The sequence below is a fragment of the Mus caroli genome, unplaced genomic scaffold (genome assembly GCF_978045245.1).
Source record: "Mus caroli unplaced genomic scaffold, Mus_caroli_1 scaffold_15, whole genome shotgun sequence".
Classification (NCBI taxonomy): domain Eukaryota; kingdom Metazoa; phylum Chordata; class Mammalia; order Rodentia; family Muridae; genus Mus; species Mus caroli.
In genome coordinates this window covers 11,756,181-11,783,161 of record NW_028227270.1, presented here as the reverse complement: position 1 = coordinate 11,783,161, position 26,981 = coordinate 11,756,181, and the positions used below count along the sequence as shown (strand labels likewise).

General features: G+C 41.1%; 1 protein-coding gene across 6 annotated transcripts in view; it reads left to right on the top strand.

Annotated features, from left to right (window-relative positions):
* Pde4d (phosphodiesterase 4D) overlaps positions 1 to 26,981 on the top strand; it is a 1,452,168-nt gene that overhangs the window by 1,141,555 nt on the left and 283,632 nt on the right. Inside the window, exon 1 of one of the 6 annotated variants that reach the window (XM_029468216.2) lies at positions 2,334 to 2,536. The exons of the other annotated variants lie outside the window; for them this stretch is intronic. Within the exon in view, the coding sequence (XP_029324076.1) occupies positions 2,448 to 2,536 (89 nt within the window). The 5' untranslated portion in view covers positions 2,334 to 2,447. Of the gene's footprint in view, positions 1 to 2,333; positions 2,537 to 26,981 lie in introns of those variants that run through there. 6 annotated transcript variants of the gene reach the window in all.

Here is a 26,981-nt window from a genome sequence, read left to right as displayed (position 1 = left end):
GGACCCATATGGGAGAGGGAGGGAGAGAGAGAGAAGAGAGAAGAGAGAAGAGAGAAGAGAGAAGAGAGAAGAGAGAAGAGAGAAGAGAGAAGAGAGAAGAGAGAAGAGAGAAGAGAGAAGAGAGAAGAGAGCCATCTTCTTCCTACCAGCTGTCGTCTACCATGTATCTACTGCCCAGACACCATACACCAATGAGATTAATGTAATTTACAAATGAAAAAAATAAAACCATGACAACACGCAACATCTGGGGGCTCAGAAGCTTTCTACATGCGGCAGACATCAGTGGTGCTGTTTTACCTGCAAAGCATATGATTTCTGTAAGGAATAGGTTTCAATTCTTTTGTGAGAGATGAAAAGCAGGTCTACTGGGATTTTCCTGTTTCTGTGTATTCTTCTCCCTTCATACCCAGCCTCCCCTTTCCATGAGCCCTCAAAATCCCTCTCTACCTGACAAGTCTACCAGTTTTCCTACATGGCCTTGCTCTAGCACCATACAAAGCCATTCTGCTAAACAGGAAGTTGTCCATCTCTATGGTACTACGTCAGGAGTGGGGCAGCATTGCCCAAGAGCTATCCCTAATAGAAATTAATAGATCAATGAGAGCCAAGAGGCAACTGTGGAGTTTCATACAACATAAAGACCGAGGGCCTAGGGATGGATGTTTTCTTCCACTCCTAGGACCTGCGTTCCGCATATGTAATATAGAGCCTTACCCAAAAGCACAAAGGCCATTTGTGAAACAATCATATACAACAAGCTGACCCCCAGAAGTCTTCTTTTAGATTGGAACTTTGAACATCAGCGTTATTGATCTGCTAGACAGCTACCACTCACCTACTGAGTATGTGAGTCAGATAACGAAAGAACACAACTGGCAAAAACCTTCTGTATTGCACATCTCCAAAGCATGTAGCTTTTTCAGAAACCCCTTCCCCCACTGTGCTCGATGCTCAGCTTGTTTAACATTTTAATCCCCCCCCAAATCACGAGAGCGTTGGGGGTGGTGGGGGGCGCTGGAGAGATGGCTCAGCAGTTAAGAGCACTGAACACTGACTGCTCTTCCAGAGGCCCTGAGTTCAAATCCCAGCAACCACGTGGTGGCTTACAACCATCTAGAATGAGATCTGATGCCCTTTCTGGTGTGTCTGAAGAGAGTGACATTGTACTCACATACATAAAATAAATAAATCTTAAGCCTAGCGAGGCTGGGGTTGGAGCCAGGAAAAAAAAAAAAAAGAATGTTAAGGATCTTTAACCCTAGTAGGCATGGAGATGGTCCCTTAGGGCGATTAGTCAATTTTGTCCTGTTCAGAGGGGGTTAACATCTTTTTTTAGGGTTTCTCCAAGCTTCTCTAATCTTATCCTGGACATGTAGAGCCCTGCCTTGGTTTACAATGGAGGTCACAAGCAGGCCAGTGCTTAGGCAGGGAGTGATGGAATTAGGCTGTGTTGTCATCATTAAATACCACTGGCTCCTGAGAAGTAATGATGGCACCAGGGTCCCTTGAGTCCTTGAGGACACCTTGAAATACATGTCTCCCTGCGCTGAACTCTGAGACCACACAACTGAGCTCTATGGAGCTTCCAGCCTTTATGTGACTTGAAAGAAGGACGTTTTAAGGGATTTGTTCAAGAGCGAAGAACAGGACGAGACATTGATCTCTGCTGTCAAAGTCACTCCTTATAACTCACTCTGCAAAGTGACACAGTGACATCCCTTTGAGGGAAAAGTTGCCAGGAGTTCTGAAAGTGATCTGCCTGTTTTCATCTCACACTGACTGGCAGGGAGGAGAGGGCTTTTTTGTTTGTTTTGTTTTGTTTTTAACAATTACTACTTTTTTTTTTTTAACAAGGCTTTCTAATAACGACATTCATCCATGTATCTAAGAGAATTTAGAATAAGAAAAAATTATTTGGGTAGCCAGAGTTGAAATTTAATACTCCTTGTCAAGTTTCCCAGTCCTGGGTCCATGTGTAATTTTTCCCTTTCACTACAGGTCACTACTGTTTAACATTCACACTAAGAGTAAAGTTGACCCATTGAACCACACCTCCCGGTCTGTGGATCTGCACGTCTGTGGGGGGTGGGGTGGGGGCTATGCTTTTCAGGAGTGGCATGTGGCCCTGCCATTTAAGCTGGGCTATATTTAAAAGCAGTTTCAAGGGAGTTGTTTCTCACTCTTAACAACAAGAGACCGTCTAGGTGAAGCAAGAGCTGTCGCAAAGGGCAAGTGTCACGCAGCAGGAAGTGCTGGCCACCCTTTCCAGTCCTGCCTCAGCCAGCCTGCCACCTCTCTGTCAGCACATACCACCACACTGAAGAAATGCCCTCATTCAGCCACAAGTGCCTCTTGCAGCCTGAAGGGCCTTCCCGCCCCAGGGTCCAGTATCTGCTCTGACATTCTGCTGTTCCCGTGGATCTATCTTAGCACTCTCTTTACAAATGGCTTTTGTCTGGGATCCCCTGGGAGTCGCAGTGCCAGGACCATCTCCAAGAACTAGAACAAGATTGCGTTTCTCAAAGTCCTACAGGTATGGCAATTTCCTTTTGGTAGCAAGGGAGGCCTTTTTATCTGCTGTAGGTCCCTTACAGGTAAAACTTTGAGGAAATCTCCTTCATTCACATGGTTGGGTTAATGTCCAGCTCAGCTCCTGAGCTATTGTAAGCATTTGAAATAGTCCTGGGTATGCGGGGACCTCCTGAGGTCTTCGCAGGAAGTTGCCCAACTCTCAGAGCCCATTCTGAGAGTTGAAAGGTAAACTTGACAAAACCTGTCAGTTAGTTACAGTTCTGGGATTGGGGGGTGGGGGTGGGGTGGATGTATTCATTTGCCTAATCAATTCCTGTCTTGGAAAACATGCTTGCTAAACTGTAAGCTAAGTCTTTTAACTACTCAGAACAGCTGCTGATTTAATTCGCCCAGCAAACAATAGCAAACTCCAGGGCTGTTAAACACAGGGCAAAACCCACACTGCAAAGCTAACTCTGTGACCCACAGGGTGACTCACTTTAAAGTTTGTCTCAAAGAATGAGACACCGTAATTTCGAAGTTAAGGTGTAAGGCGTATTGCATTTCTAGTGAGTTCTCTGGAAATCACATAACTCTCAGCCACATGCCTACTACATATTGTCAACTTTGTTTCACAGCAAAGGCTAGTTAATGTTAACCAAATACCTGGCTGTACTGCTGCTGGGAGCTGATGCAGCCACAGTAAATAAAAGGGAAATGGTTTGCATAATCTTAAGAATGGGTCTTTGTTATTTAGGTCAGCTACCAACAATGTTAGAAACTTATACAAGAAATATGCACTATTTTTTTTTTTTAGTTAAATTACATTGTCTACAGAGAAAACATTTTAAATTTGGATTAAAACATTAATGACTTTATTTGTTGAAAACGGACAGAAAACTTTCACCCTAGATTTTATTTATTTATTTATTTGTTTGTTTATTTATTTATTTTTAGTGAACTAGAAAAGTTGGAGAAAGAAAGTTACAAAGATCCAGTACTAAATCTGTAGGCAAATGTTGACATGCGAGAAAGACGTTCAAGCAGCATGTATAGGTGGTGCGCTCACCAGCTTCCGTTTAACAAGGAGAATGAAAACAGCTAGCGTCTGTCATGATGATATTAATTTATTAAGACATTTGGTTGAACGTTGGCAAGCCAGTGCCTGTGGCAAGTCTGCATGAAGGACTATGATTGGCTTGCTTGTTATTGACATCCCACGCCTGGTTATGTGTGTTGCATGCCCGGAACGTACTATCACCAAGCCTCCAACATTATTGTGTCCAAGTTGTGTGGCTTCTAGGTTTTTCTTACCATGTAGATCTGAAAGCAAGTTCTTTAACACTGTAGGCATCCGCCTGCGGAGTAGAGAGAATAGAAGAAAGCTGCGACTGGATGAACTGAAGAATCTTTTTAAAGATAGCAGAGTAGAAGTGGTACTTGATTTACAAATGAGTTATAAAATCCTCCCCCCCACACCCTTTTTTTTAAATCAAAGGCACAGACATTTCAAGCTCTCCTTGTTTCAAGCTCTGGTCTTTTCCAAATACGTGACCTGGTCTAAGTGAAGAAGGGTTCTCCATTACCTATGTGTCCCACACTTGATTTCTGACATGCTTTATTTAGAGTAAGTCGGAGGCTGAAGATAGCACCTCCAGTAGCCATCAAGGGACAGGTCCCTCCAGGAAACCTTTGTCACTCATTCATTTCCTCTCCATCTGTCAATCCCTTGCATGGTGACGAATTGAATTCTTCTATGCATCGTGTTTGTTGGGATGGGATCTGCATCATCTTTCCTTTGGAGTCTGTGACTTCCTTAGGTAGGACACAGCCATTCATTCCCTCTCCCCTGGTGTCACTGAGTACTGTGTGCAGCCCTAGCTCTTATGTTCATGCCTTTCACAAATCAAATTGAATGAGATGATAATGCAGTTGTCCACCCCCAGAGTCATCTCAGCTCTCTAAAAGATTGGGCATGCAGCCCAGTGATATGGGATAATGAAAAAAAAATATATATATAAAGCTGTCATATAGCTTTACATTTGAAGTAGCATATACACTGAGTCACTACATATCTGTAGATGTATGTGTGTGCACACATGCAGACACACATACATAAACACATGTGAGCATCTATGCTTACACACTGCAGTTACATCTGAGAATGCAGTTCTACTGCATAGCATTCCGTGAAGTCAAAGCAATAAACTTCTCATTAAAAATATTTAAATGTAATTTAATTTTAAACCACTTTGTGAATTTCCCCTTTTTCTTTTTAATACACAATAGTCTTTAAAACACGAAAATAACATGTTTCCCTTGGTCTTTAAGAGATGTTGGATATGATTTCATTATTGAAGCAAGTGAAAGACCTGGCCCCTAGCCAGTATTTCTTCATTAGATTCCTCCCATGTAAGATTATTTTTTCTGGAAGACAATTTTTTGGTTTTTTGTTTTTGTTTTTTTCAAGACAGGGTTTCTTGGTGTAGCCCTGCTTGTCCTGGAACTTACTCTGTAGACCAGGCTGTCCTTGAACTCAGAAATCTGTCTGCCTCCACCTCCCAAGTGCTGGAATTAAAGGTGTGCACCACCACTGCCTGGCAATATTTATGTTTTTATATTTATATAGTCTGTAATTTTTCTTAAGTGTGCATAGTATTGCATCATGCTTTTCTTCGAATATCAAATGACCGTTAATATATGATACAGATGGCACCCGGAGCCTTAAGCTCAAATGCATTTCGTTTGCTAGGCTTCCACTTCACGATGGCATTCAGGCTAAAGGAAAGGCACAAATTTAGCTAATGGGTCTGATTTGTTAAAGTGGTAGAAAAGACTGCACATGTGGTAAGTATAGTGAGCCTTGAGAAATAACCTCTTGGATAGTTACACAATGTTCAAAATAGACTGGGAACTAGATTTTCAGTAGGGACAAGTCTTTTGTGAACAAAATACATTTTGGGGAACAGAACAAAGTATCTCTATATAGCCTTTTAAAGAAAGTTTGATTCCATAGAAGGAGAGAAAGGGCTGAGAGGGCTCAGTGGCTCAAAACCCATATGGAGGAATGAGAGAAATCTCAAATTTGTCCTCTGTCCTCTATGTGTACGCACTAACCTACACAAACACACACACACACCTACCTTCTAAATAGATAATTGTCATAAATGCATGCTGTTAATATGGAGATCAAAAGACAGTGGGGAAGAGCAAAGTCAGAGCAAGGACACAAAAGTAGAGGAAAAAGCGAGAGAGACTTGGGAGCATGGGGGTGGGGAGCAGAGAAGCAGGACAGAGTTACATAACAGCAAGCTCTGCTCTGTGGAGTAAGAATGGAGTGCCAATGGTGCTTAAAGCCATGGGATCACTGTCAGCTTCAGGGAGCTGCTTCCAAAGGTGACTTCTGTTTTCAAGGGCTTGCTACGATTGACCCTAGGTCGTGACCTGTTGTGTAAGAGCCGTCTCTCGAGAGAGGCCTCTCACGTCTGCTTTGGAGAGAAGAAGAGACTAGCTTTGCAAAAATGTTGTCTATGACTTCCTTGGATGACTTAAACTTAGTCTCTTGAATAACAGGGCCGGGTGCCCATGATAGGAGACGCTGGAAATGAATCATGGGGCAAAGGTTTAACAAGTTTGGGAACTCAGAGAGCTCTAGCTGGAGAAGACCAGGAAATTGGTTTGCTTGTTTGTTTGTTTGTTTGTTGACTTGAAAATGTTAGTGTTGAAAATTCCAGTAATGTTCAAAAAAGTAATAAATAAAATCTCTACTGTTGTAAAGATCGCCCTGTCTTCCCACCAGGAAGTAAGATAAAGCATTCATCTTCATGGCTTCTCAGTAAAGATTGTTGACAAAGACGGGTTGCATGGCAAGCCATGGGGTAGGTGCCTTGCACATAAAAGTCTATGGAAGGAACAATCAAGTGTGTAGCACAGAGGTGACTCTGCAGAGCTACACGGGTTGAAGCAGAAAAATGGCTCTGACTGCCCTGCCCCCTGTACTGATTTGATCATAAGGTATTCTACTATACTGAAATTCTCAGAAAGAATGGCGAACTCAACTTTCAAATGGTTTTAGCAGAATTGCCAAGACCGTGATTTGTAAAACACATCGCGTGAGCTAGTACCTCTTGATGTAGGAGTAGTAAGTGAATATTTTACAGCACACAGTGGTCCAGAGCGTTGTGCACTGCCTATGACGCAGGTGGTCTTGTGCTATGAAGACATAAAGTAATACCTGCTTAAGCAAGAAGGTATCAATATCTGAAGCACTGATCCACTCTGAAAAGCAGGCTCTGATCTGTCTCTTTGAACTGTGGGGTTTCACAGCAGCAGGGGTAAGTGGGGCTCATAGGAAAAGTGGTTTGCATGGTACTATACCTAAGAAATACGCAGGAATCGGTAACTGTGGAATCAAAGTTGCCAACGTCCACCTTCAAACACTGGCTGGAACCCTTCTCTTAGGATGGGAGTGAGCGCTACCAGCAAATCTGGAGACCTGGAGCATTATTTTCTAAGTCCAAGGAGCAGCTACTGCATATCATGGCTTTGATCTGATTATTCTCAGGTGGTTTCCACTGTTTCTGGTGATCTCCAGCTCATCTCATTTAATTCCTTGGAGTGAGTCAATAGATGCATACAGTTTACTGTCAATCCTAGAGAGAGGACAGGAAATTTGGAAACCAAGGACCATAGAGTGTCAGAACATCAGAAGCCAGAATAATAGGAGCTAAGCGAAGTATTGTGGCTCATGTCTTCTATCCTAGCACTTGGGAGACAGAAGTAGGAGGATTTGTGAGTTCAAGGTCAGCCTGGTCTGTAAAGCTTGTTCTAGCAGCTAGGGCTACACAGAGAAACCTTGTCTATAATAATAATAATAATAATAATAACAATAATGATAATAGATCATGTATAGCAGGTGCATTTATATACATTTATAAGAATTGGAATACAGAATTAGAATATTATAATATATTAGGATGCTGTACCAGGCAGTGTTCTACTGTACTATAATGTTCTAGCGTGGTTTGGGAACGCTGGGGCAGCTGTCCCAGAGGGATTCATTATCTCATGCCTGTAGTCCTACCAAACAGTCACAGGCAACAAGTCCAGCAGCCCGTTTGTGCTATGAATGAAGCTCAACAGTCTGTACAAGCTTGCTCGAGGGTGAACTGTGACAGATCACCCTACAGCCTGGACACCAAAGAGTAGTCACCCTTCCACCTTCCACGACCCCAGGAGGAAATCTGTGTGAGTTCTATAGTCTCTCGAAACGAGAATCTTCCCCTGAGTAAAATAACACCTCCCACTTTCATGTAAAATAGGAAGATAATTACTCTAAAATATAGTACTGGTATAGTATTATTTATAGTATGTGATACATGATACAATAGACTATATAATATAATACTATATATAAGATCTTCTGATATATATCATCCAATGATCATACCATATTCTAATATATAGAGACCAATTAAAATATAAGATAACTAAATTATATCTCAATTTTCTTATAGCCAAATTATAATGGCTTAAAGTAGTGTTAAACAAAGTCGTCAAAATGAAAGAATAACTGTTTCCATGCCTGAGGTCTAAAGAAAGAAGCCAGAGCCTTGTGTGCATCCTGCTACTGTACCAGATGCCCAGTCTCAAAGTATTTCTTATGCAGAATAGATAGAGGGATGAAGGAGCACAAGAACCAGACAGATAGTGCAGATGGGCAATAAGGAACATGTGTGTGGGGGGGCATCTCTCTCTCCACCCACAGTGGTCCGGCCACACAGGGCTACAGAGCGAGACAGACCTTGTTTCAAAAATAGAAATGGGGGCTGGGCAGGTGGCTGGGGATGAATGAAGGAACCAAAGAAAAGAGAGAGAGAAGTGAATGTAGAAGGAAGGAGTGAGGGAGGAGGGAGGAGAGGGGAGGGAGGAGTGAGGGATGAAGGGAGGGAGGGAGGAGAGAGGGAGGGAGAAGGGGAGGACAGAGCACTGCAGTTTCATGTGGTCTCTTTCTGTTTCCTCCCTGAGGTTTTTATTCCGCCTCTTGGACTTCCAGCTGACTTTTTTCATCTAACCAACACACTAGTCATATTGTAAAATTTAGTCACAAAAAGAACCATTGCTGCTTGGCCAGCTGCTCAAAGACCAGGAGACTCAGTTAGGGAAGTTGGCATCATTCCCCCAACTGTATACCCATTCTTCTAGCACCATCCTGATCGTTAAGCTAGTCTTTTTATTGTGCCCCAAATTATGAGTAATTTTTACTAAACTAACCATGAAAACAACCAATCATTCATAGGCCACATGTATCCCTAATAAAAATGATAATATTTTCAGTCATTGGCATTATGCAGGGACATAGCACAGACTAGGTGGTTCTGGCCCTTGAACCAAACACCAAGCTGAAATGCCATCCCTGTTGATTTCTCAGCTGGGCTGTTCTCCTGGCCTCCAGAAACCCATGCCATGTCTATAAATGGAGAATGAAAACACCTACTTTATAAGGTCATTGTGCAGATTGAGCAAAAATATGTACTCCAAGACAGGCCTTCCTACCACCTCTTTTATAGCAATTTCTACACTTCCCTTGTCACTTCATGAATTTTGAAATGTCCCTTCTCAAATATGTTTAGAGACTAGCTGCCATTACGGAGACCACTTCTGGTCCCAGAATCCTATAACACAGCTGACTTACAGACAGTGTCCTTCCAGGCACTTCGTACATGCTCACCAGTTTACTTTAGAAGTCAGAGGGAGTTGGCTGGCACTCACACCGTCACACTGGAGTTCAAATTTCCACATCATTACTTACAGACAGCTATTTGACAGTAGAAAAAAAATCACTTAACTCTGTGCACCTCGGTTTCTTGTCTTTATACAGAGTGTAATGTTGACTAACTGTGCTGGCTGTGTAAAGTTCCCAGTGCATAAATAGAACTGAGGTAAATGTTAGCTATTATTAATTCTGGGACATAAGTTTTGCATAATAGTGACTTTCGCCTTCTTTGTTCCTTCTGTGTATTCCACTCCTTGGAAGGGTGTTTGGCACACACGGAAGTGTTTGGTATATATGCATTGTAATAATTTTCAGACCACTGTTAAGCATGGGGCACTCTGATTCTCTTTGTTGCATTTAAGGTAGAGAAGGACTAGTAATGGTGAGACTGGACTGCGCCCTTGGATAGATTAAGAACCCCTAAGCTGCATCCTGTAAAAGTCTCTGTCCCTTGTGTCAGCCCCATTCAACTCAATGCTAAAGCCATGTAACTCAATACTTTCAGTCAAACAGCCAAGGCAGTCACTTGGGACTCACATGGTTGTGTTGTGTAGTCTATTTATTTACCAGTAGCAAATGTTGAGTGGTTTTAATATGATTTATTTGATCTTACCTTGCTGAAGTTTTTAATAGTTGCTGATTATACTCACTTATACATACATGCTCCTAAAAGGTAATTGGCCCCCAGCAACTGTGACCTCAGCACACCCGTATGCCTTGGAAAGGCTCACTTTATGGTATTGTTATAGTAAGAAGGAAAATGGATGGAGTCTTTATAGAAAAGAAACATATTAAACAATAAAGAAAAAATAGAATCTGAAAAGGAGGTTTTGCATGGGAATGTCAGGAAAGCCTTCATCAGGCAAGTGATCATTTATGTAACTATACATCGAAACACCCATTCTGTATATCTATGAATGGATGTGCAGTTCTTGGTGTCTAATCTGTAACTCAGAATTAATTGCCCCTTGACGATGGAATAGTCTGGAAACCAATCTCATCTGTGACTTTGTCCTTAGCCAGGTCAGACTGAGACCTCATGAGTGAATAAGTGTTTGCTTGTCTTCACTGGAAAATACAAGGAGAAAGAGGAGGGGGAAGAAAAAGTAAAGGAGACATTCGAGATTATTTCTTATGTGCTTTCTGCTACTTTATTTCTTATAATCCTCCAAAAGGTTCACACATGGAAATATTAAGTAAAATACTAAGAAGTGATAATTTAACAGTAGCAGAAGAGCCCATAGTATTAAGAGTTTGGGTCTTGCTAAGTCTTTCTGTGTAGTGTAAGGTCAGCGAGGTAATGATTTCTCCGTTTTTCAAAGTAATTATACAAGTCAGGATTGGCCATACACACTTAAAATCCCAGCACTTGGGAGGCAGGGGTGGGGGCGGGGGCGGGGGCGGGGGCGGAGGCGGAGGCAGGCAGATCACTATGAGTTCCAAGCCAACCTGGTCTACATAGGATTACCAAGCAGGACCTTTAAAAAAAGCAGAAAGCATGCAAGTTTTAAATTGTGTGTTAGAAGGAAAGTTGGCTAGACCAAATTCTTCTAGGACACATACATTTTCATCATGGATCCTGTAAATATTATTTTTTAAAGGCTTGTCACTTGATCCCTTTTGGCAGTTACCTTGTCTTTAATTGATTTGTGGATTATCTACTGAACATTGCTGTGCTTAAAGAGTGGTGTGCTGTGGTTTGTTTATAGAAGGAAGCAAAATAGACGAGTTGAAGCGAGAAGCTCAAGTCTATAAAGTATTCTTGGTTATCAGGACTTTATTTTTTTTTTCTTTTTTGGATGACAACATTGTTTAGAAGAGGATGAAAAATTAGCTGAACCTGACCCATGTTTTCATCCAAAGGAATGATTTATGTCCTGTTGAACAATGACATTAATCTGATGATGTAAAAGCAGTTTCTAGTGATAGGGTGGTCACTTTGGGAAGGAGATAAACATAACAAAAGACAAAGAAGCCTTCCTTTCATCTCTGGGTAGACCTCACCATTTCTGACACAAAGCTCTCGTGCACTGTTTGCAGGAAAGGTTCCTGCTCTGATCTCCCTGCTCTAAGGGATGGAAATATCTAGTTACTCATACTCAGAAAACAGCCTCATCTCATGTCTTCCTTGTCCTTGGACAATGATTTTTCCACCCATAACTTTGCCTCTTTGCTCCTTGATAAAAACAGTTGAGATGCCTGACCACAGATGGCAGAGAGATTGTTTGCTGAATCATTTGTGCCTTTTGGTTCCCCTTATGAAGAGAACAGGGGACCCTGTACAAACGGTTGGGTTATGTGCTGAATTCTGACATTCATGGGGGAAAAGAAACAGGCAGTTCCTCTTCCCTAAGCAAATCAATGTGGACTGACACACCTTGGGCATCAGGGAGATACACATTTCAGAAACACTGAGAAAGATGTGAGGGCAATTACTGTGTAGGGAAGGATAGTTTCCAAAAGTTTAATGTTTGTATTCATTCTGCATTTCCTTTTGGTACAGTATTTTGCCTACTAAGTTGTACGGCCCTTCACTTTCTATGGGATTAGTTGGTATGAGATGTGACTGTGCTCCTGTTGACAAAAATGCATGCGTCTGTGCTGACTCACACAAACAGCACAACACCCTAATCTCCACCATATACTATCTGCTCCTGAAGACGCTCCCTCAGGACTTACTCAGGGCAGAAGATAATTCCTGTCCTGATTTCTTATAGCATCAGTATGTGGTGACTGGTTTGAACTCTACGCGGAGGCTGGGGTATGGCTCAGTGGGTAAAGCATAGTTGGTATGAGGACCCAAGTCTCAGTCTCTAGCATCCACGTATCAGTAAGTCATGGTTGTGTTCACCTGTAGCTTAATGAAGAAAGGTGATGGAGACGTGGTGAACGGAGACAGGATTATCCCTGAAACTCACTGGCCAGCCAGATTAGGTGAAATCAAGAGCTCCACGTTCAGTGAGAGGCCCTGTCTCAAAAACTAAGATGAAAAAAAAATAATAATAATTGAGGAAGACACACAGTATTAGCGTCTAGTCTCCATGTATACACACACATGCACACACTTGAGATAAACTTTGCAGGAATGCAGTTGCATCGCCACAACAAACTTTGAGGGTTTTGTTTGTTTGTTTGTTTGTTTGTTTTTTCTTGTCAATTTTGTGTTCTCCAGTCTCTTCCACCTTTCTTTGCATGGTTTCTTTGCATGGCTCTTCTGGCTGTGGTGGCCCTCCATGAAACAGCCAATAGCAATTTGCTTATCCATCCTATTATTAATAAATATTTGTATACTCCAGTTTGAAGCCACTGTGACTGGACCTGTACCAAATAGTTAAGAACAAGTATGCAGGTTTGTGTACATACACAGAGAAACAAAGTATGCTCTGAAGGGTAGCACCTCTTAGTTGTAGGTCTTTCATTTGTTTCTTGACACTGCCAAAGGGATTTTAAAGTACTGCAACTTTAATTATAGCCCCCAAAGTAACATTCTGGCTTTCAGCAACCTCTCCAATGTATAGGCTATGTGGGTTTCCATTGTCAGTGTGAGCACTTTAATGACTGCCGCCATTATGGTTTTCATTTATAGAGCTGAATGCTCTGATATTTGTCCAGGAACAGCATGGGTAACAGTGAACCATTTATAGTTTATGTCTCCTCATCATGAATGGTACATTATTGACTAAAAATGAGTAAATTGAAATTAAAAAAAAAAAAACTTGGTCAGATGTACAAAAGTGGAATTTTCCCTCTGGCCCATATTCAATATTTTCCTAGTTTTATTTCTGTTGCTATAATAATGTACTCTGAAAGAAAACAACCTAAGGGGGAAAGGGTTTATTTTGGCTTGTAGTTCTGGTTTGTAGTCCATCGATGTAAGAAGTCAAGGCAGGGGCTCGAGCATCTGGTTATGTCACATCCAAGGACAAAGAGAAGGCATTCATGCATGCTTACCCATGCTCAGTATTCTCTCTGTACTTGCACACAATTCCCAGGATTCTATGCGCAGAGGATAGTGTCCCTTCCTCCCTGTAAGCAGGGACCTCTCCTATTAATCAGTGCAATCATGACCATTCCCCTCCAGACACTGCCTTTGGCCAACCTAATCTAAACAATCTCTCCTGGAGACTCTCTTCCCTAGTGATTCAACATTGTATCAGACTGACCAAAGCTAACCTTTACCCTCAGTTTAAACATATAATCATATTTTTACATTGTGTCAAGGCTCATGTCCTAACCCAACAATGCCCTTAATTATCAAGAGGGGTGAAAAAAGGGTTCATCTTATTTTATAATTTTTATCTCTGACTTTCAGTTCTAGCTGCAGTATCCTATCACCATGTTAAATCAGGATTTACTTCCATCTCAGAAAAGTTGCTTTAAACCGCATCTAAACCACTCCAACCCATTTTTGAAGCACCAGCAAATATAGGGTTAATGTGCCATGGTGCAGGAAATGTGTATTACTTTTTCATGTTTTTTTTTTAAATCCATGTATGCAGAGCCTTTTATTTTCTATTCTATTTATTTTTATTCTTCTTCTTCAATCTTTTTCTTAGAGTCCAGTCATTATCCCCCTCCTGGCCTGCCTCTGACTGCTGTTTCTCATTTCATATCTCCTCCCCTCCGATACTCCCCCACCCCACCCCCACTCCTGTCTCCACCCCACTAGACCTCCCCACTCCTTATGGCCTCAAGTTTCTCTCCTGAAGATTAGGTGCATCTTCTCTCACTGAAGCCAGACCAGATAATCCTCTGCCATTTATGGGGGATGCGGGGGTGGGGTCTCTTATCAGCTGGTGTATGCTGCCTGATTAGTGGCACAAAGAGCCTTTTCTTTCACTCTCTCCCCATTCCTTTTTTGTTATTGTAATTACTATTTTCCAGTGTCAGGGTTCTGTTGGTACCTCACCCTCCTCCTTGCTATCTCATGTCCTCTACAGTTCATCACAGCCTCACCAAGGATCTCAGCCTGGCTTCTGCCATACCCAATAAGTCAAGCATGTTGTCTCAGGCTCAGCTTGTACCATACCAAACGTGATCATGAATTTCTAAGCAACGCCTGCAGATGTCTAAACGTAGCATGGATGGTTACTCTGAACCCTAGTTCTTGTAGCTTTCGAAGTCTAGTCCTGCTTCTAGCTAAGTAGGGAGGTGTGCACCTGTTTCCAGCTCTTGAGGGTAGAGACAGCAGATCTGGGGAGGGAGACTCTAAGCCAACCGTAGGCTACACAGAAGGACCGCATCCCAACAGTATCAAATGACTGTCTGGTTCATGGTACATTGAGGAATAAATAAGAATATCAAGCCGGGCAGTGGTGGCGCACGCCTTTAATCCCAGCACTTGGGAGGCAGAGGCAGGCAGATTTCTGAGTTCAAGGCCAGCCTGGTCTACAGAGTGAGTTCCAGGACAGCCAGGGCTATACAGAGAAACCCTGTCTCGATACCCCCCCACCCCCCCAAAAAAAGAATATCAAGGCATCATTTTCTAGACGTTTGATCTCACAAAGCAATATATATTGCCACTAGCACACTGATTATTCAAAACATTTATTTTTAAGTACATGGTTCTTGTGGGAACAGCAAATGAAGAAGTACTTTGTAATTCACTAAATTCATAATTTCTACCTTGGGAGGAGGTCTTCAAGGTGCATGTATTCGTTTGATTCTTTGTTCACTGTGAGATGGTCTCACTGTCTAGTCTCCCTGCCTCAGACTCCTAAGTGCTGGAGTTACAGGGCTGGCCTATGCCAGCTGTGTCACAGGACCTAATGTCTGAGCCACGCTCTAGCCACTAAGTTGTTGAGCAAAAATCACTAAAGCAAAGCAGGATTGTCCCATGCTCATCACCAATATCCTGTTATCTTAGCTGGGGCAGGGGTGACAAGATTCAAAACATCTCAGTTTGAAAGGGGAGAGACCAAGATGCGGATCATTCTCTAAGCAGACGCCTACCCCCTGTATTCACTGACTGTGGCCCCTTGACACAGTGCACTTTAACCTCCATGGGAAACCTAATCAGAGACTGTAGTGAGTGATGTGACCGACAGCCAATCAAAACCTCAGAACACAGAATAAACAGAAAGTCAGGGTGTGGTCATGCAGGCTGTAGGTTGACTGTAGGAAGACTCTCCCATTCTTCCTTTTAAATCATTTAACGTACATGATTGGATACCTAGAACAGGAGCCGTGGGGAACTACATACTATGGAAGAGACTGTTGCTAAGCAGATGCTGAATCGCACGGCTTAAGCCAGGGTTTCTCAAACACGGATCTCCGAGAAAGGTTGTTCAATTGCTGAATTTGATTAAGTAAATCTGGGTGGAGGCCTGAGATTCTGCTTGTCCTGCAAGCTCCAAGATGATTCTTAGGCCCCTTCCTTGGTCAGGGTTTAGGGATACACAGGTTCAAATAAAAATTTCAAGTCCAGGACACTTCGCAAACGAGGTACGAGAAACTGGTTATGTGTGAAATCTGTTAAAATTGACATCTTTGTAGTGGAGTCCAAAAGTTATACCAATACTTATTAGTATAGAAAAAAAAAACATAATGTGATATACTTGGAAAATGTCTAGCCACTAAAATCGATCATTTTTGTAAATGCTTGGAGAGCTACGTATTTGTAATGTCTCCCTCTGTTTCTATGTACAGAAACTATCTTAAGGAGTTGACATTGAGACGGTATTGAGAAAAATAACTCATATAAAATGCACAGAGAAGTGTGGGGGGGGATGGGCAGGAGAGAATGTGAGCTCTCTTTTTAAAAATATCCACAATGAGGCCTGAAGAGTATTTATCTGCTTTCACACAAAACAACTAGCCAAGAGAACTGTGGTTTTCTGTGAATGATATAAGCCACTGAAGAGCCCAGTGCCATCTAAAGAGGGAGGCTAAAAGACTGAGCCTGAGCTCCGATCCATGTAGCAGACGTACAGCCATACCTAGAGAAGAATTTGTTATCCTGCTGATTGTCACCCTGTGCCACTTGAGATATCCTGGAGTTTGGGCTAAAAATGGGATCACTTAGTGGATGCAGGCCCCCCCCCCTTAACATATTCACTTACACACGTTCCTGTGTCAGTGAGCTGGGGGGAGCTTGGCCCTCTTTATCATTTTGCTCTCCCTGGTTTAGAGTGACTGCTACAGAACGGATCCTATCCATTCACAGTGAGCTAGACAGACAGTTCTTAACTATGGGGCCACCGAAAATCTTTCCAGCCTGCTGTTCTGCATGTTGCATGGAGACAGCATATGGTTTTGATACGCAAATCCAATCTGAGAGTTCATTCATGTACTGCTCTGTAATTGACCATGCAAATTGCAATTTCCTACTTTTAATATAAACTTTCCTCATTGCATAAATGAAGTACCTGCATGGATTCCCTTGGCTCCCCTCATCTGATCATCATAATAGATTTTAGTGGGAGAGCTGCAGCTAGCTGAAGCAGATGTCCGCTCTGTGACAAGGTATTTAATTTCTCAGATCCTTCGTCTTTTTATTGGAGAGTCAAATATTCCCTTCTTCCAGAAACAGCATCATAGAAAAATGAGACAATTTGATGTGTGCCTAAATATTTCACCATAAATCAAGCATATATTCATGAAGTCAATACATGCACAGGAAAAAACAAAGGGTAGTTCAATGTTAATGTCTCTCTGAACTTATATATGATTCAAGTATCCACGCAGCAAGTCTATATTGAGTTTGTATAAATTATTACACAGCTCATGTTGTACACTATGATTTGTGTTATTTAAATCAGGGGTTAAAAAATTTTTCATGAGTGGCTATGATACTAAAACTATTCATTTTGAACACCAAAGCATTTGTTTGTTTGTCTGTTTAACGTGTGTGAGTGTTTTGCCTAAGCATGTATATACGTGTACCAAATGTGTGCCTGGCACGGGAAGAGACCAGAGGAAGCATCGTATTCCCTGGAACTAGAATTACAAACAGCTGTGAGTCACCGCATTCATGCAGGGAAACAAACCTGGGGTCTCTGTAACATCAGCAAGTGCTCTTGACTGCTGAGCCTCATCCCCAGCCCCACTGACATTATTCTTTTTAATGAATTCTAAGGAGCATAGGCAAGGGAAGCAGGGTTGTATGGTCTGGCTTTCCTGTAAGAGCTCACAGTGAGAGCCATAGAAGCAGAGAATAAGTGGTGATATCTAAGATCCAGGAAATGCTGGTCACACAGACTTCCAGTTACGTAAGAGGAGTCAGTTTGTAAGATCTGCTCTGTTATAATGTGTGCTGTCTATAGGGAGTCATAAATATACTGCGTCCTGGGAAATCACTGAGTATATTTAAGAGTTCCATCCACAGAATAAATGTGAGTTGATGCACACATTAGCCACATTGCTTTAGACACTCCACAATAGACATATGTGTTAAAACATTACATTATACCCTATGTACACATACATGAATATATTTGTCAAATATTTTAAATGAATTTTAAAATAGAGGAGGGTGCAAAAATGAAGTCTAGGTCTTTCCTTATATCATTTTTTTTTTAGGATTCCAGGAAAGAGATAAATGTGAGATTAAGCTAGATACTTGCCTCAACTGGTTAATAAACCCCCTTTTCATCATTTAAACTGTAACATAACAAATAAAATATTTAGAGAGTTTTGCTCATTCTAAAGCTTCAACTTATATGCAAGAGGGGGGAAAACGTCCTAATAAAAATTACACAAAGAAACTTAGTCCATATTTGGTTACTGATAGTTAACTGGAGAAAGGGGTTTCTCATCTCATAGAAGCTACTAGACCACAAAATATCAACATCACAGCAGAGTGAACATCCTGGAGGAATGGGCAGATAAGAGGAACCCCCATGCTGCAGACTCTGGTATTTGTCAGAGATAAGCAATAAGGCTGAGCCTTCAGTTGGTTGAGCCTTAGAAGAAAATAAAAGGAAAGGCCATTCTGTGTGTAAGTCTATACCTTTACTAATTCCCCCACTTCTAAGATCTCCAGAGATCTTTGAAGCTATAAGAAATACAAGAATTGTAAATGACTAATTCCAACTAGCTAGCAAACTGTTAACCAAAAATAAGTAGGCTGAGATGAATTTAAGTGGTTTTGTCTTCAGGGTTGGTTGAGCTGTGATGTCTGTTTCAAGGCACAGATCCTCCAAGATTCCTGTGATAGTGTGCATCTGGAGTCTGAGGTACTCAGAGAGCTGAGTCATCCCAGAATTCATGTATTCATAGCATGCTTAGGAACACTTAGGAATTCCACCTCAAACAAAACAAACAACTCAGAATGTCAGGCTTTTAGGGCGTTTATTAAATGTCTTGAGTACGCATTTTTAGCCGTCTGTGTACCCAGACACTTAATATTGAGTATAATTTGAGACAATAGCTGCATAGCCTGCCCTTTAATATGGTCAGTTCATGATAGTAATCATTATTCAAAAAATAGGCTATAATATCTGTGTGTATGTATGCACCTGTGTAGCGTGTATGTGTGGATGTGTAGATGTGCACACATGCATATGTAAGCCAAAAACCTACATTAAGTATTTTATTTCATTGCTCTCCATCTTGTCTTTGGAGGTGAGGTCCCTCAGTGAACCCAGTGACCACTGGTTGCTTTGACTGCTGCCCAGCAAGTTTCAAGACCTGCCTGTCACTGCCCTTGCCCTTCCCCCTCCCTGCCAGCACTGGGACTATTGCAATGCACAACCACACCCAGCTTTTTATTTTTCACATCAGGTCTGCGGATCTGAACTCAGGCCCCCAGGCTTGTGCAGCAGGCACTTTACTGACGGAGCCCATCCTCGCATTGCTTTAAAGTTCATGCTATTCAACAGAGGTTAAATACTATAACATTTGTTTATGGAACAAGACTAATTTTCTACTTTTCTATGTTAACTGTCATACACCCTTTGGAGTTGATCAAAGCCATGCCATTTATACACACATATGAATAATGTGTTATGTGTATTTGGATATAGTCTATATGGTTATATATGTATATTTATATAATTATTCAGTAGCTTCACTCAGAAAAAAATCATATCTACTAACTTTTGCTGAGGTCTTTAAGTCCTAGATGGGTGATTTATGTATAATCACAAGTCAATATTCTTTATGGAAATTATTATTTTATTTGAAATCACTATTATTAGCTTTTCTACTTACAGAATGATGACAATTCTGGCCATTGTGGTTTAGGTTATCCTGAGGCACTCAAGTGGTTTTGACAGGTAGCAAATTTTTGATCCCACTGACACAGAATTTCTGTGCGGTTTTAAGATACTTAACTGTTGGCTTAGCCTCCAGATTACCCATTGTCCACATTGCAAATGGCTCTCTCTCTGCTGAGAGTCCAAGGTAGTAAACACATTGTATCTGTGTAGAAAGAAGGATGGGGATGAAGGCTGGATGTTCATCTGGACTGTGTTGCCTAGCAAAATAACTACTGCCCACTATGCTCAAAAAGTATGCTGTACATGAAGATTTGAAATACTTTTATAGACTGGGTTCTTTCTTTCTTTCTTTCTTTCTTTCTTTCTTTCTTTCTTTCTTTCTTTCTTTCTTTCTTTCTTTCTTTCTTCCTTCCTTCCTTCCTTCCTTCCTTCCTTCCTTCCTTTCCTCCTCCTCCTCCTCCTCCTCCTCCTCCTCTTCTTCTCCTCCTCCTCCTTCAAACATCTGATCTTCTATAAATACTCTCTGGATATGCTGGAATAGCTGAAACATACCCCCTGCCCCTGTCTTTTAGACAAGTTTTCAGTCTTTAGCCCCAACTGAACCACTTCCTGGAACGTGCTTTGTACCAAGATCGCCTCAAACGTGTGTGATCCTTCTGCATCTGTTTCCCAAGGGCTTGGATTACACGCATGCATGTCCATGCCTGGGTTTATCCATCTGTTGTTGTTGTTGTTGTTGTTAAGAGATAATATTTCTACATAGCCCAGGCTGGTCTAGAACTCACTATGTAGAGCTGAGTACCCTCAGGCTCTTGATCCTCTTGCTCTGGACTCCTGATTGCTAGGATTATTTTAGCTTATAAGCATGCACTACACTTGGCATAGTCTATTACCTTCTATCATTTCGTGTTATTGACTATTAAAAGAGATGGCTCTGGAAATATAAGATATTTAGAGAAATATGCAATTTGCTGTTAAGGTAGCTTGCTTTTAGCTCAATTGGAGCAATTAAACTTAGGACTGAAAAAGATACCAGGAGACATGTATTAAGTACACTCGTATCCATAGTGAAGAGCCAGAGTGACTCACTGATGCTGATCATTACCTACAACTCTGTTTACAATGGACAAGGAGCAGGGCTTGTCTTGTAGCTCGAGCTACAGGTCTCAGTAAAAAGTTAAGATTTGGAGAGACAATGGCATGATAGAACTGTCGTCACCATTAGATATCAAAACAGGAGGTTCATACTAATTCCATAATGTACAAATGTCTCATAAAATATTTACTTTGTTTAGGTTACTTATTAATTTTTTTGTGTCTTATATAAGTTTGCTAAATGATTCATCTAGGAAGATAACAAGAGACTTTCACTAAATATGGCAAGAGTTAGTTATTTGACTCTTAGGCTGGAATCGACATTTCTCGGGATTCACCTATTCTCTGCCTGTTTCCTGGGAACAAGAAACTACCAGTCCACCCATGCCCACCCCAACACACAACTTGCATGTAGCCCCCTGACATCTGTCCTAGGGAAGCCTTTTCACGTTTGCCATATTCCAATATACAGTCTTCTGCTTTCCTCAGAGGAAGGTGCCGGAGTTCAGGGCTAAGGAACTTCAAGAGCTAATGCCATGCAATCTGTCAACACTGCTATACAGACTCCTTTCAGACAGACACCGCCTTCAGATGTGACTCCTAAAGGAATCCTGAGGCGGACAGAACTGTAGTACAATATCACCGATGCCTTGTGTTCACCATGCAAAATTATGTTTGCTGAGATGTGTTTTTTTTTTTTTTTCAACATGACAGCCCTAGACCATTGCACACACAGAAGGCCTTTTGCCTTGGCAACATTGCCGTTGGCCGGTGTTGGGAGCCTGGTTGCCTGTTGATCATTGATTTCTTAATACCCACAGAGCTCTGGATTCAACATTTTCTCTATAAAGCAAGACTTTGTAAGCCTTAATCAGCTTACAAGTTGTCTGTGAGGAACAATCGGAAAGTACTTTTGTAGGGAGGGGGATAATATAATGAGGCAACATTTTGGGGATATGGCAAGGATTAATACAGCCTCAAGGTCTTCCTGGGAAGTTGTTTTCAACATTTCCATGGAAACGCACATGAAAGCAGTGGTTTTCACACTTATTTTTAACCTGTGAATATTCCAAGTCCTAACTCCGAAATATCTCTTCCTAGTACCAAAGAAAAACCTTTTACAATTGTGCATTTTTAAAGGATTTGATTTACACTTTAAATTACGTGTATGTGTTGTGTGAGGGTAGGTATGGGCAGACACAGACAGGTGCCCCAGGATGCCAGAGGTGTCAGATCGCCCAAACTTGAGTTACAGGCTGTTATGAGTCCTGTGACATAATAAATCCTGGTTCTCCACAAAAATCAACACATGCTCTTAACTTCTGAGCTGTCTGTCCAGCTCCCATATAGAATATATATTCTTGAAAATGCCATGAATGGCTTGGTAGGTGGTGGGCAGTGTTTATAAAGGGTCAAGGCTTCCCAAGCCATCCAGACTTTTTGAGCTTACTTCCTTTGACCTCTTGATATTTCCTCAGAATTCCCCAAGTCTCACTTTGGAGAAAAAAGCAAAAAAAAAAAAAAAAAAACAAAAAAAGCAAAAAACAAAAACAAACAAACAAAGAAAGATGCATTAGGTTATACAATTATAGTATACAGTGCAGTAGAACAAAATGGAATTCCTAATTGAGTGCCGTGATTGCTCACCCAAAGGAGACAAAGTACTAGAGATGTTACATGTAGACAGCGTGACTCATCGCTTATTAGCTGGGTCTACCACCTGCTTTGTGCACTCTCTTCCCGCCTCTGGCTTGGTGTCCTTATCTATATACCCAGTCATAGGCTGGTATGTGAACTAATTTCGAAATGCCGCTGTAAGGCCTGGCAGCTGCTACTTACCCGGTTAGTGGCATCATTGGCAGCCATCATCATTAGACATGGTGATTTCTGAATGCCTTTCACTTATGCTAATAATGTCATTGTAAATATATTTGAGAAGTGTTCCGAATAAGAAGAAAAAGGAAACAGGTAACAACTCAAGGAGCACGTGAGCCTTATTTACCAACACAGTAGCAAATGCATCGTCTCCTGGGTTCTGTAGAATGACTGAGTCAGGAGGTTTGGTGTTGGAATGCTTCCTCCCTGTCAGGAGGGTTCTTCTCTGTCCTCTGCCCACATCTTTGCTCCTCAAAGCCAAGACCTCGTTTAGCTTCATTTTTGTTGTCCACGTTCCCCTTGGCAGAGTCTACTCAGAGAAAATGAAAAGTGTAACAACTAAAGTATGACAAAGCCATTGAAGATGTGGGTCACTCGTCGAGTTCTTGTACAAGGTCCTGGATTTGATCCTCCAGGTCAATGAAAAGCAGCATAAATAAGCAGTTAGACAGAAATGAATGCCTTTCCCCCCTTAGGACATTTGCAATCTATTATGAGCTAAGCATTGAGCAAAATGACTAAATCCCTAGTGAGCTGTCTTTGATTTGAACAACCAAGACCACAGAGTATCTTCATGTACTGGTGGAGGGGGGCGCTCAGCAGGAAGAGTACAGAGCAAACATGACCTATGAAAGTCGGTGTAAAATCGTGGAGGAGACGGGATAAGAACGGAAGGCAGAAGAGAAATGAAGAACTCCGCGTCGTCTGATTAAGCCCACACTAAGCCTGGGCTTGTGCCAGACATTTTTGGTAGTGACTTTCACAATCTTCAACAGTTCTGAGAAGTGACTTTATTATCCCCGTGGCAATTTTTTTTTCCCACAGCTGTGAAAATAGAGGTCATATGGATCAGTCAACGGGCTGAGGGTTATACGGCTCAGAACTCGCTAATGAGCTGAACTTTGAACCCAGTGTTGCTGGGATCACCATCAGACTTTTGTTAACTATACCCCCTTAAACAACTTACATTAGGGTCCCCCCCAAAAAATATATTTTAATAAAGAAGAATTTTACAAAAGCAGATCTAAAATGGGTCTATAGAGTTTACTGAGGACAGTTCAGGGTGTTTCCACAAAGGGTTCCCTCTGAGGCTCACTTTTCCTGGCTGTCTGGCACTGTGAAATTAGACCTTCCCTAATGGCTTGGAGCTGAGTGTATCCTTTTGTCTGTGAAGGGCAACTTTAAGCTCATTGACAAGTTTATTTGAAGCTTGTGGGTACCAATTCCAGGCAGCAGGCTAGTACTTTCAGACTTCAAATTAGCTTGCTTGAACATCCCTGCAAAAGGCAATACTAGTAAATTGATATTTTAGAGTGCCGTGCTGGCTTTTCTTCACTGGTCTGGTTACCTCCTGAACAAATTTGTTCTCCTAGTGGTGTTCAGCTTGTTGATATTTTCTGTATTCTTGGCTTATGCCTGAGAATCTTCTGAATATAGCCACAGACATTTAGTCTAGACCAGTTTTTCTCAAAAGATAGGGGAAATTGCAAACTCTAGCTATGCCAGAAGGCTTAGAATGGCTTAGGAATATTTTTCTGGAGCCCTTTGAACTATTTATATTGTTTATATGAATACTAGCACTGTTCACTGGCACATGTTGTTTTCTATGGAGTGACAGGATTATAGAAAGTTTGTGATACAGATATTCTGTTACTAGCTTTTCTTTCTTTCATCTTTAGGAGTTTCTCACATTGTTTCACTGAAAGGTATGTGTTTGTGTATGCATGTGCGTGTGCATGTGTGTGTGTGTGTGATTGGATGTGTGCACCCCGATTTCAAAGAACAATGTGATATGAAATATTGTTCCTTAGGTACCTCCCATGTTTTTTCATTTGCTTGTTTGAGAAAGGGGGCAAGGGAGGGATGGAGAGAGGGAGGGGGAGAGAGAGAGAGAGAGAGAGAGAGAGAGAGAGAGAGAGAGAGAGTAATGAGCTCAGGGATCCATCTACCTTCCTATGTTTGAGATTACAAGTATGAACAATGGTGTCTAGGTTTATCTTGTTTGTTTGTTCAATAGGGGTTCTGAGAATCTGAACTCCCTTCCAAAGCTGGCAAGGCTTACATTTACTAATCACTCATCTCCCTACCCACAGAAGGATGCATTTTATCGGAACAAATTTTCATACATATATATGCAGTATGTATGTATACACACACACACACACATATATATATGTTCCATCACTATTATTTCACTTGTATCCATCTGTTTTCAATTTATCCCTTTGAGAAAATTATCAATGTGAAGGTGGAGCTCGAATTCATTGCAAAGAGTAAGCATTGCCCATCTGTAGAGGCAAGAAAATACACAGTATATAAGAAAATACATAGTATATAAGAAAATACACAGTATATAAGAAAATACACAGTATATAAGAAAATACACAGTATATAAGAAAATACACAGTATATAAGAAAATACACAGTATATAAGAAAATACACAGTATATAAGAAAATACATAGTAGAATCTTGCCATGACCTTGAGTAAAGCTGCGAAGTGGATGTAATTCTTTGTTACCGTTTCTTCTTTTTCCAAGTTTTGAAAATTTCCATCTTCACATCTTATTCATCTGTCCAATAAGTATCACGGGAACCGAAAAACAGCAGAATTGTTTCTCATGCCCTGGGCCTAAGGAGACAACCCAAGGTTTTCACTATTGGCCTTTCTTTAGTACCTGTGCTCTGGCAAGATTGGCTTCGACTTTGAAGATACAGTAGAGCCCATATACACGGGAGTGGAGGAGGCAAATATTAAACAGACCAGCCTGCCATTACATGCATAGTTAAATGAAGTAAATGCATAATTAATAAAGTACACAGAATGAGAAGCAAGATGCCAACAAGTGAAGGGTCCAATCAGTATGTGTATGGGAAATCAAATCATCTAAGAAGACATACTATTATGAGTTGAAAGTGAAGGCTAACCAGATATTAGCCAAGTGGAAGCAGACTAAACAATATATGAGCACCTAAAGATACATATCCAAGGACGTCCTGAGAGGATGAACCAGGTAACCTCTATCACTCTTACTAAAATGTAGGCGATAGATAAACCTTTCTCCTCCTTGAATAATAGACATAACGATGTAATTAGTTAAAATATGGGGGTTCAGCTCTAGGAATGGAGAAAGGAGGGGAATCTTGGTTAATTATATTGCCCATATCAATACATTTCTATGTTCCTTGTAAAGTTAAATAAAACAATGTGGTACCAGAGGGTGTTTGGGAAGCATCGATTTCCCCAATGGACTCATAACCAACATCAAGTCAATAGACAGGAAATCCAATGTGCTTTCAAGGCAAATCAACTTCCAGTAAATAAATTCAAATAAACTCTCTTAGATAGACTCTTTCATTATCATATAATTATATAATTATAATTCTAGTTGCTCCATTTGGAGTTGCTAATCCTCCAACTGTCATTAGACATCTTTGGAAAGAATGTGATCACATCAAGTTTATAGTAACATTCAGCATTTTATGAATATTGTACCTAAAAAAGGGTCCAGTATCTTAGCCTGAAACACATGATATCTTTATCATTCAAATAATCAGCAATGTTTTTCCATCTCAGGAACCTTAATTTTGCACCAACATAAATAAATTCTCCAGGTTTAAAGATTTACGTATATCCTGTAACAGTTGTATTGCTTCTATTGTGAGACAGAAAAATAAGTATTTACTTAATGAGATTACTGTCCTGGGGTTTCAGAATATGTATAAAGTATAATTAGAAAATTAAAATTAAAGATAAATTTTCATCACCTGAAAAAAAAATCCCAAGGGGTTATTTACTAAAGAATGGTGAATTCAATAGACCAAGGGAGAAACCCCTGGGGAGTGTTTCATTAGAACACTTTAAAACACAGCAGGGCTGAAAGCAACATCTTTCCAACAAATGAATCCTGCCTTAGGCTGCACACATTACAAAATCCAAAGCCCAAAGAGAGGCATTCCCCCCACGATTTTAATTACACTGGTAATGATCTGGAGAGAGGCGCCACAAGCCTCCCCAGTTTCCATAGGAAATGAACTTGATTCTTGTCAGCCATGGGTCACAGTTCTGAGATCTTCTGCAATGGAGGTGTCAAAAATAACAAACACATGGATCTCAGCATCCACTGCCATTGTGTCTTGGCCTTCTTCATTGATGGGAAATAAATCACCACACTTTGCAAGCAGACACTGCCACAAGGTTTCACAGTAGCGTATGATTGACCTTGTCTTCTCTCGCTTGACACATGCAGAAAACAGTTAATAAGCCATGTGGACAAAAGTACTGCTGTTCACACACACAGAGTGAAGCCATCAAGGACAGCTGAGGGGTGGTTCATCTATATTACAACTGCTAAGTTTGCCTCTTCTGTCTCCTGTTGACCAATAGAATGTGGTCTACAGAATGAGATCTGTGGCTTTGTAGCTGGCTGAGTTTGGGTTGAGGAGAATGTTCTATGGATGACGTGATTCTCTTGGTAGAAAACCATACATTTGAATCTAGGGTGACTGTGTCTTTCTAGAATTGTAGGAAAGTGTACTGGCTATTTTTGTGTCAACTTGACA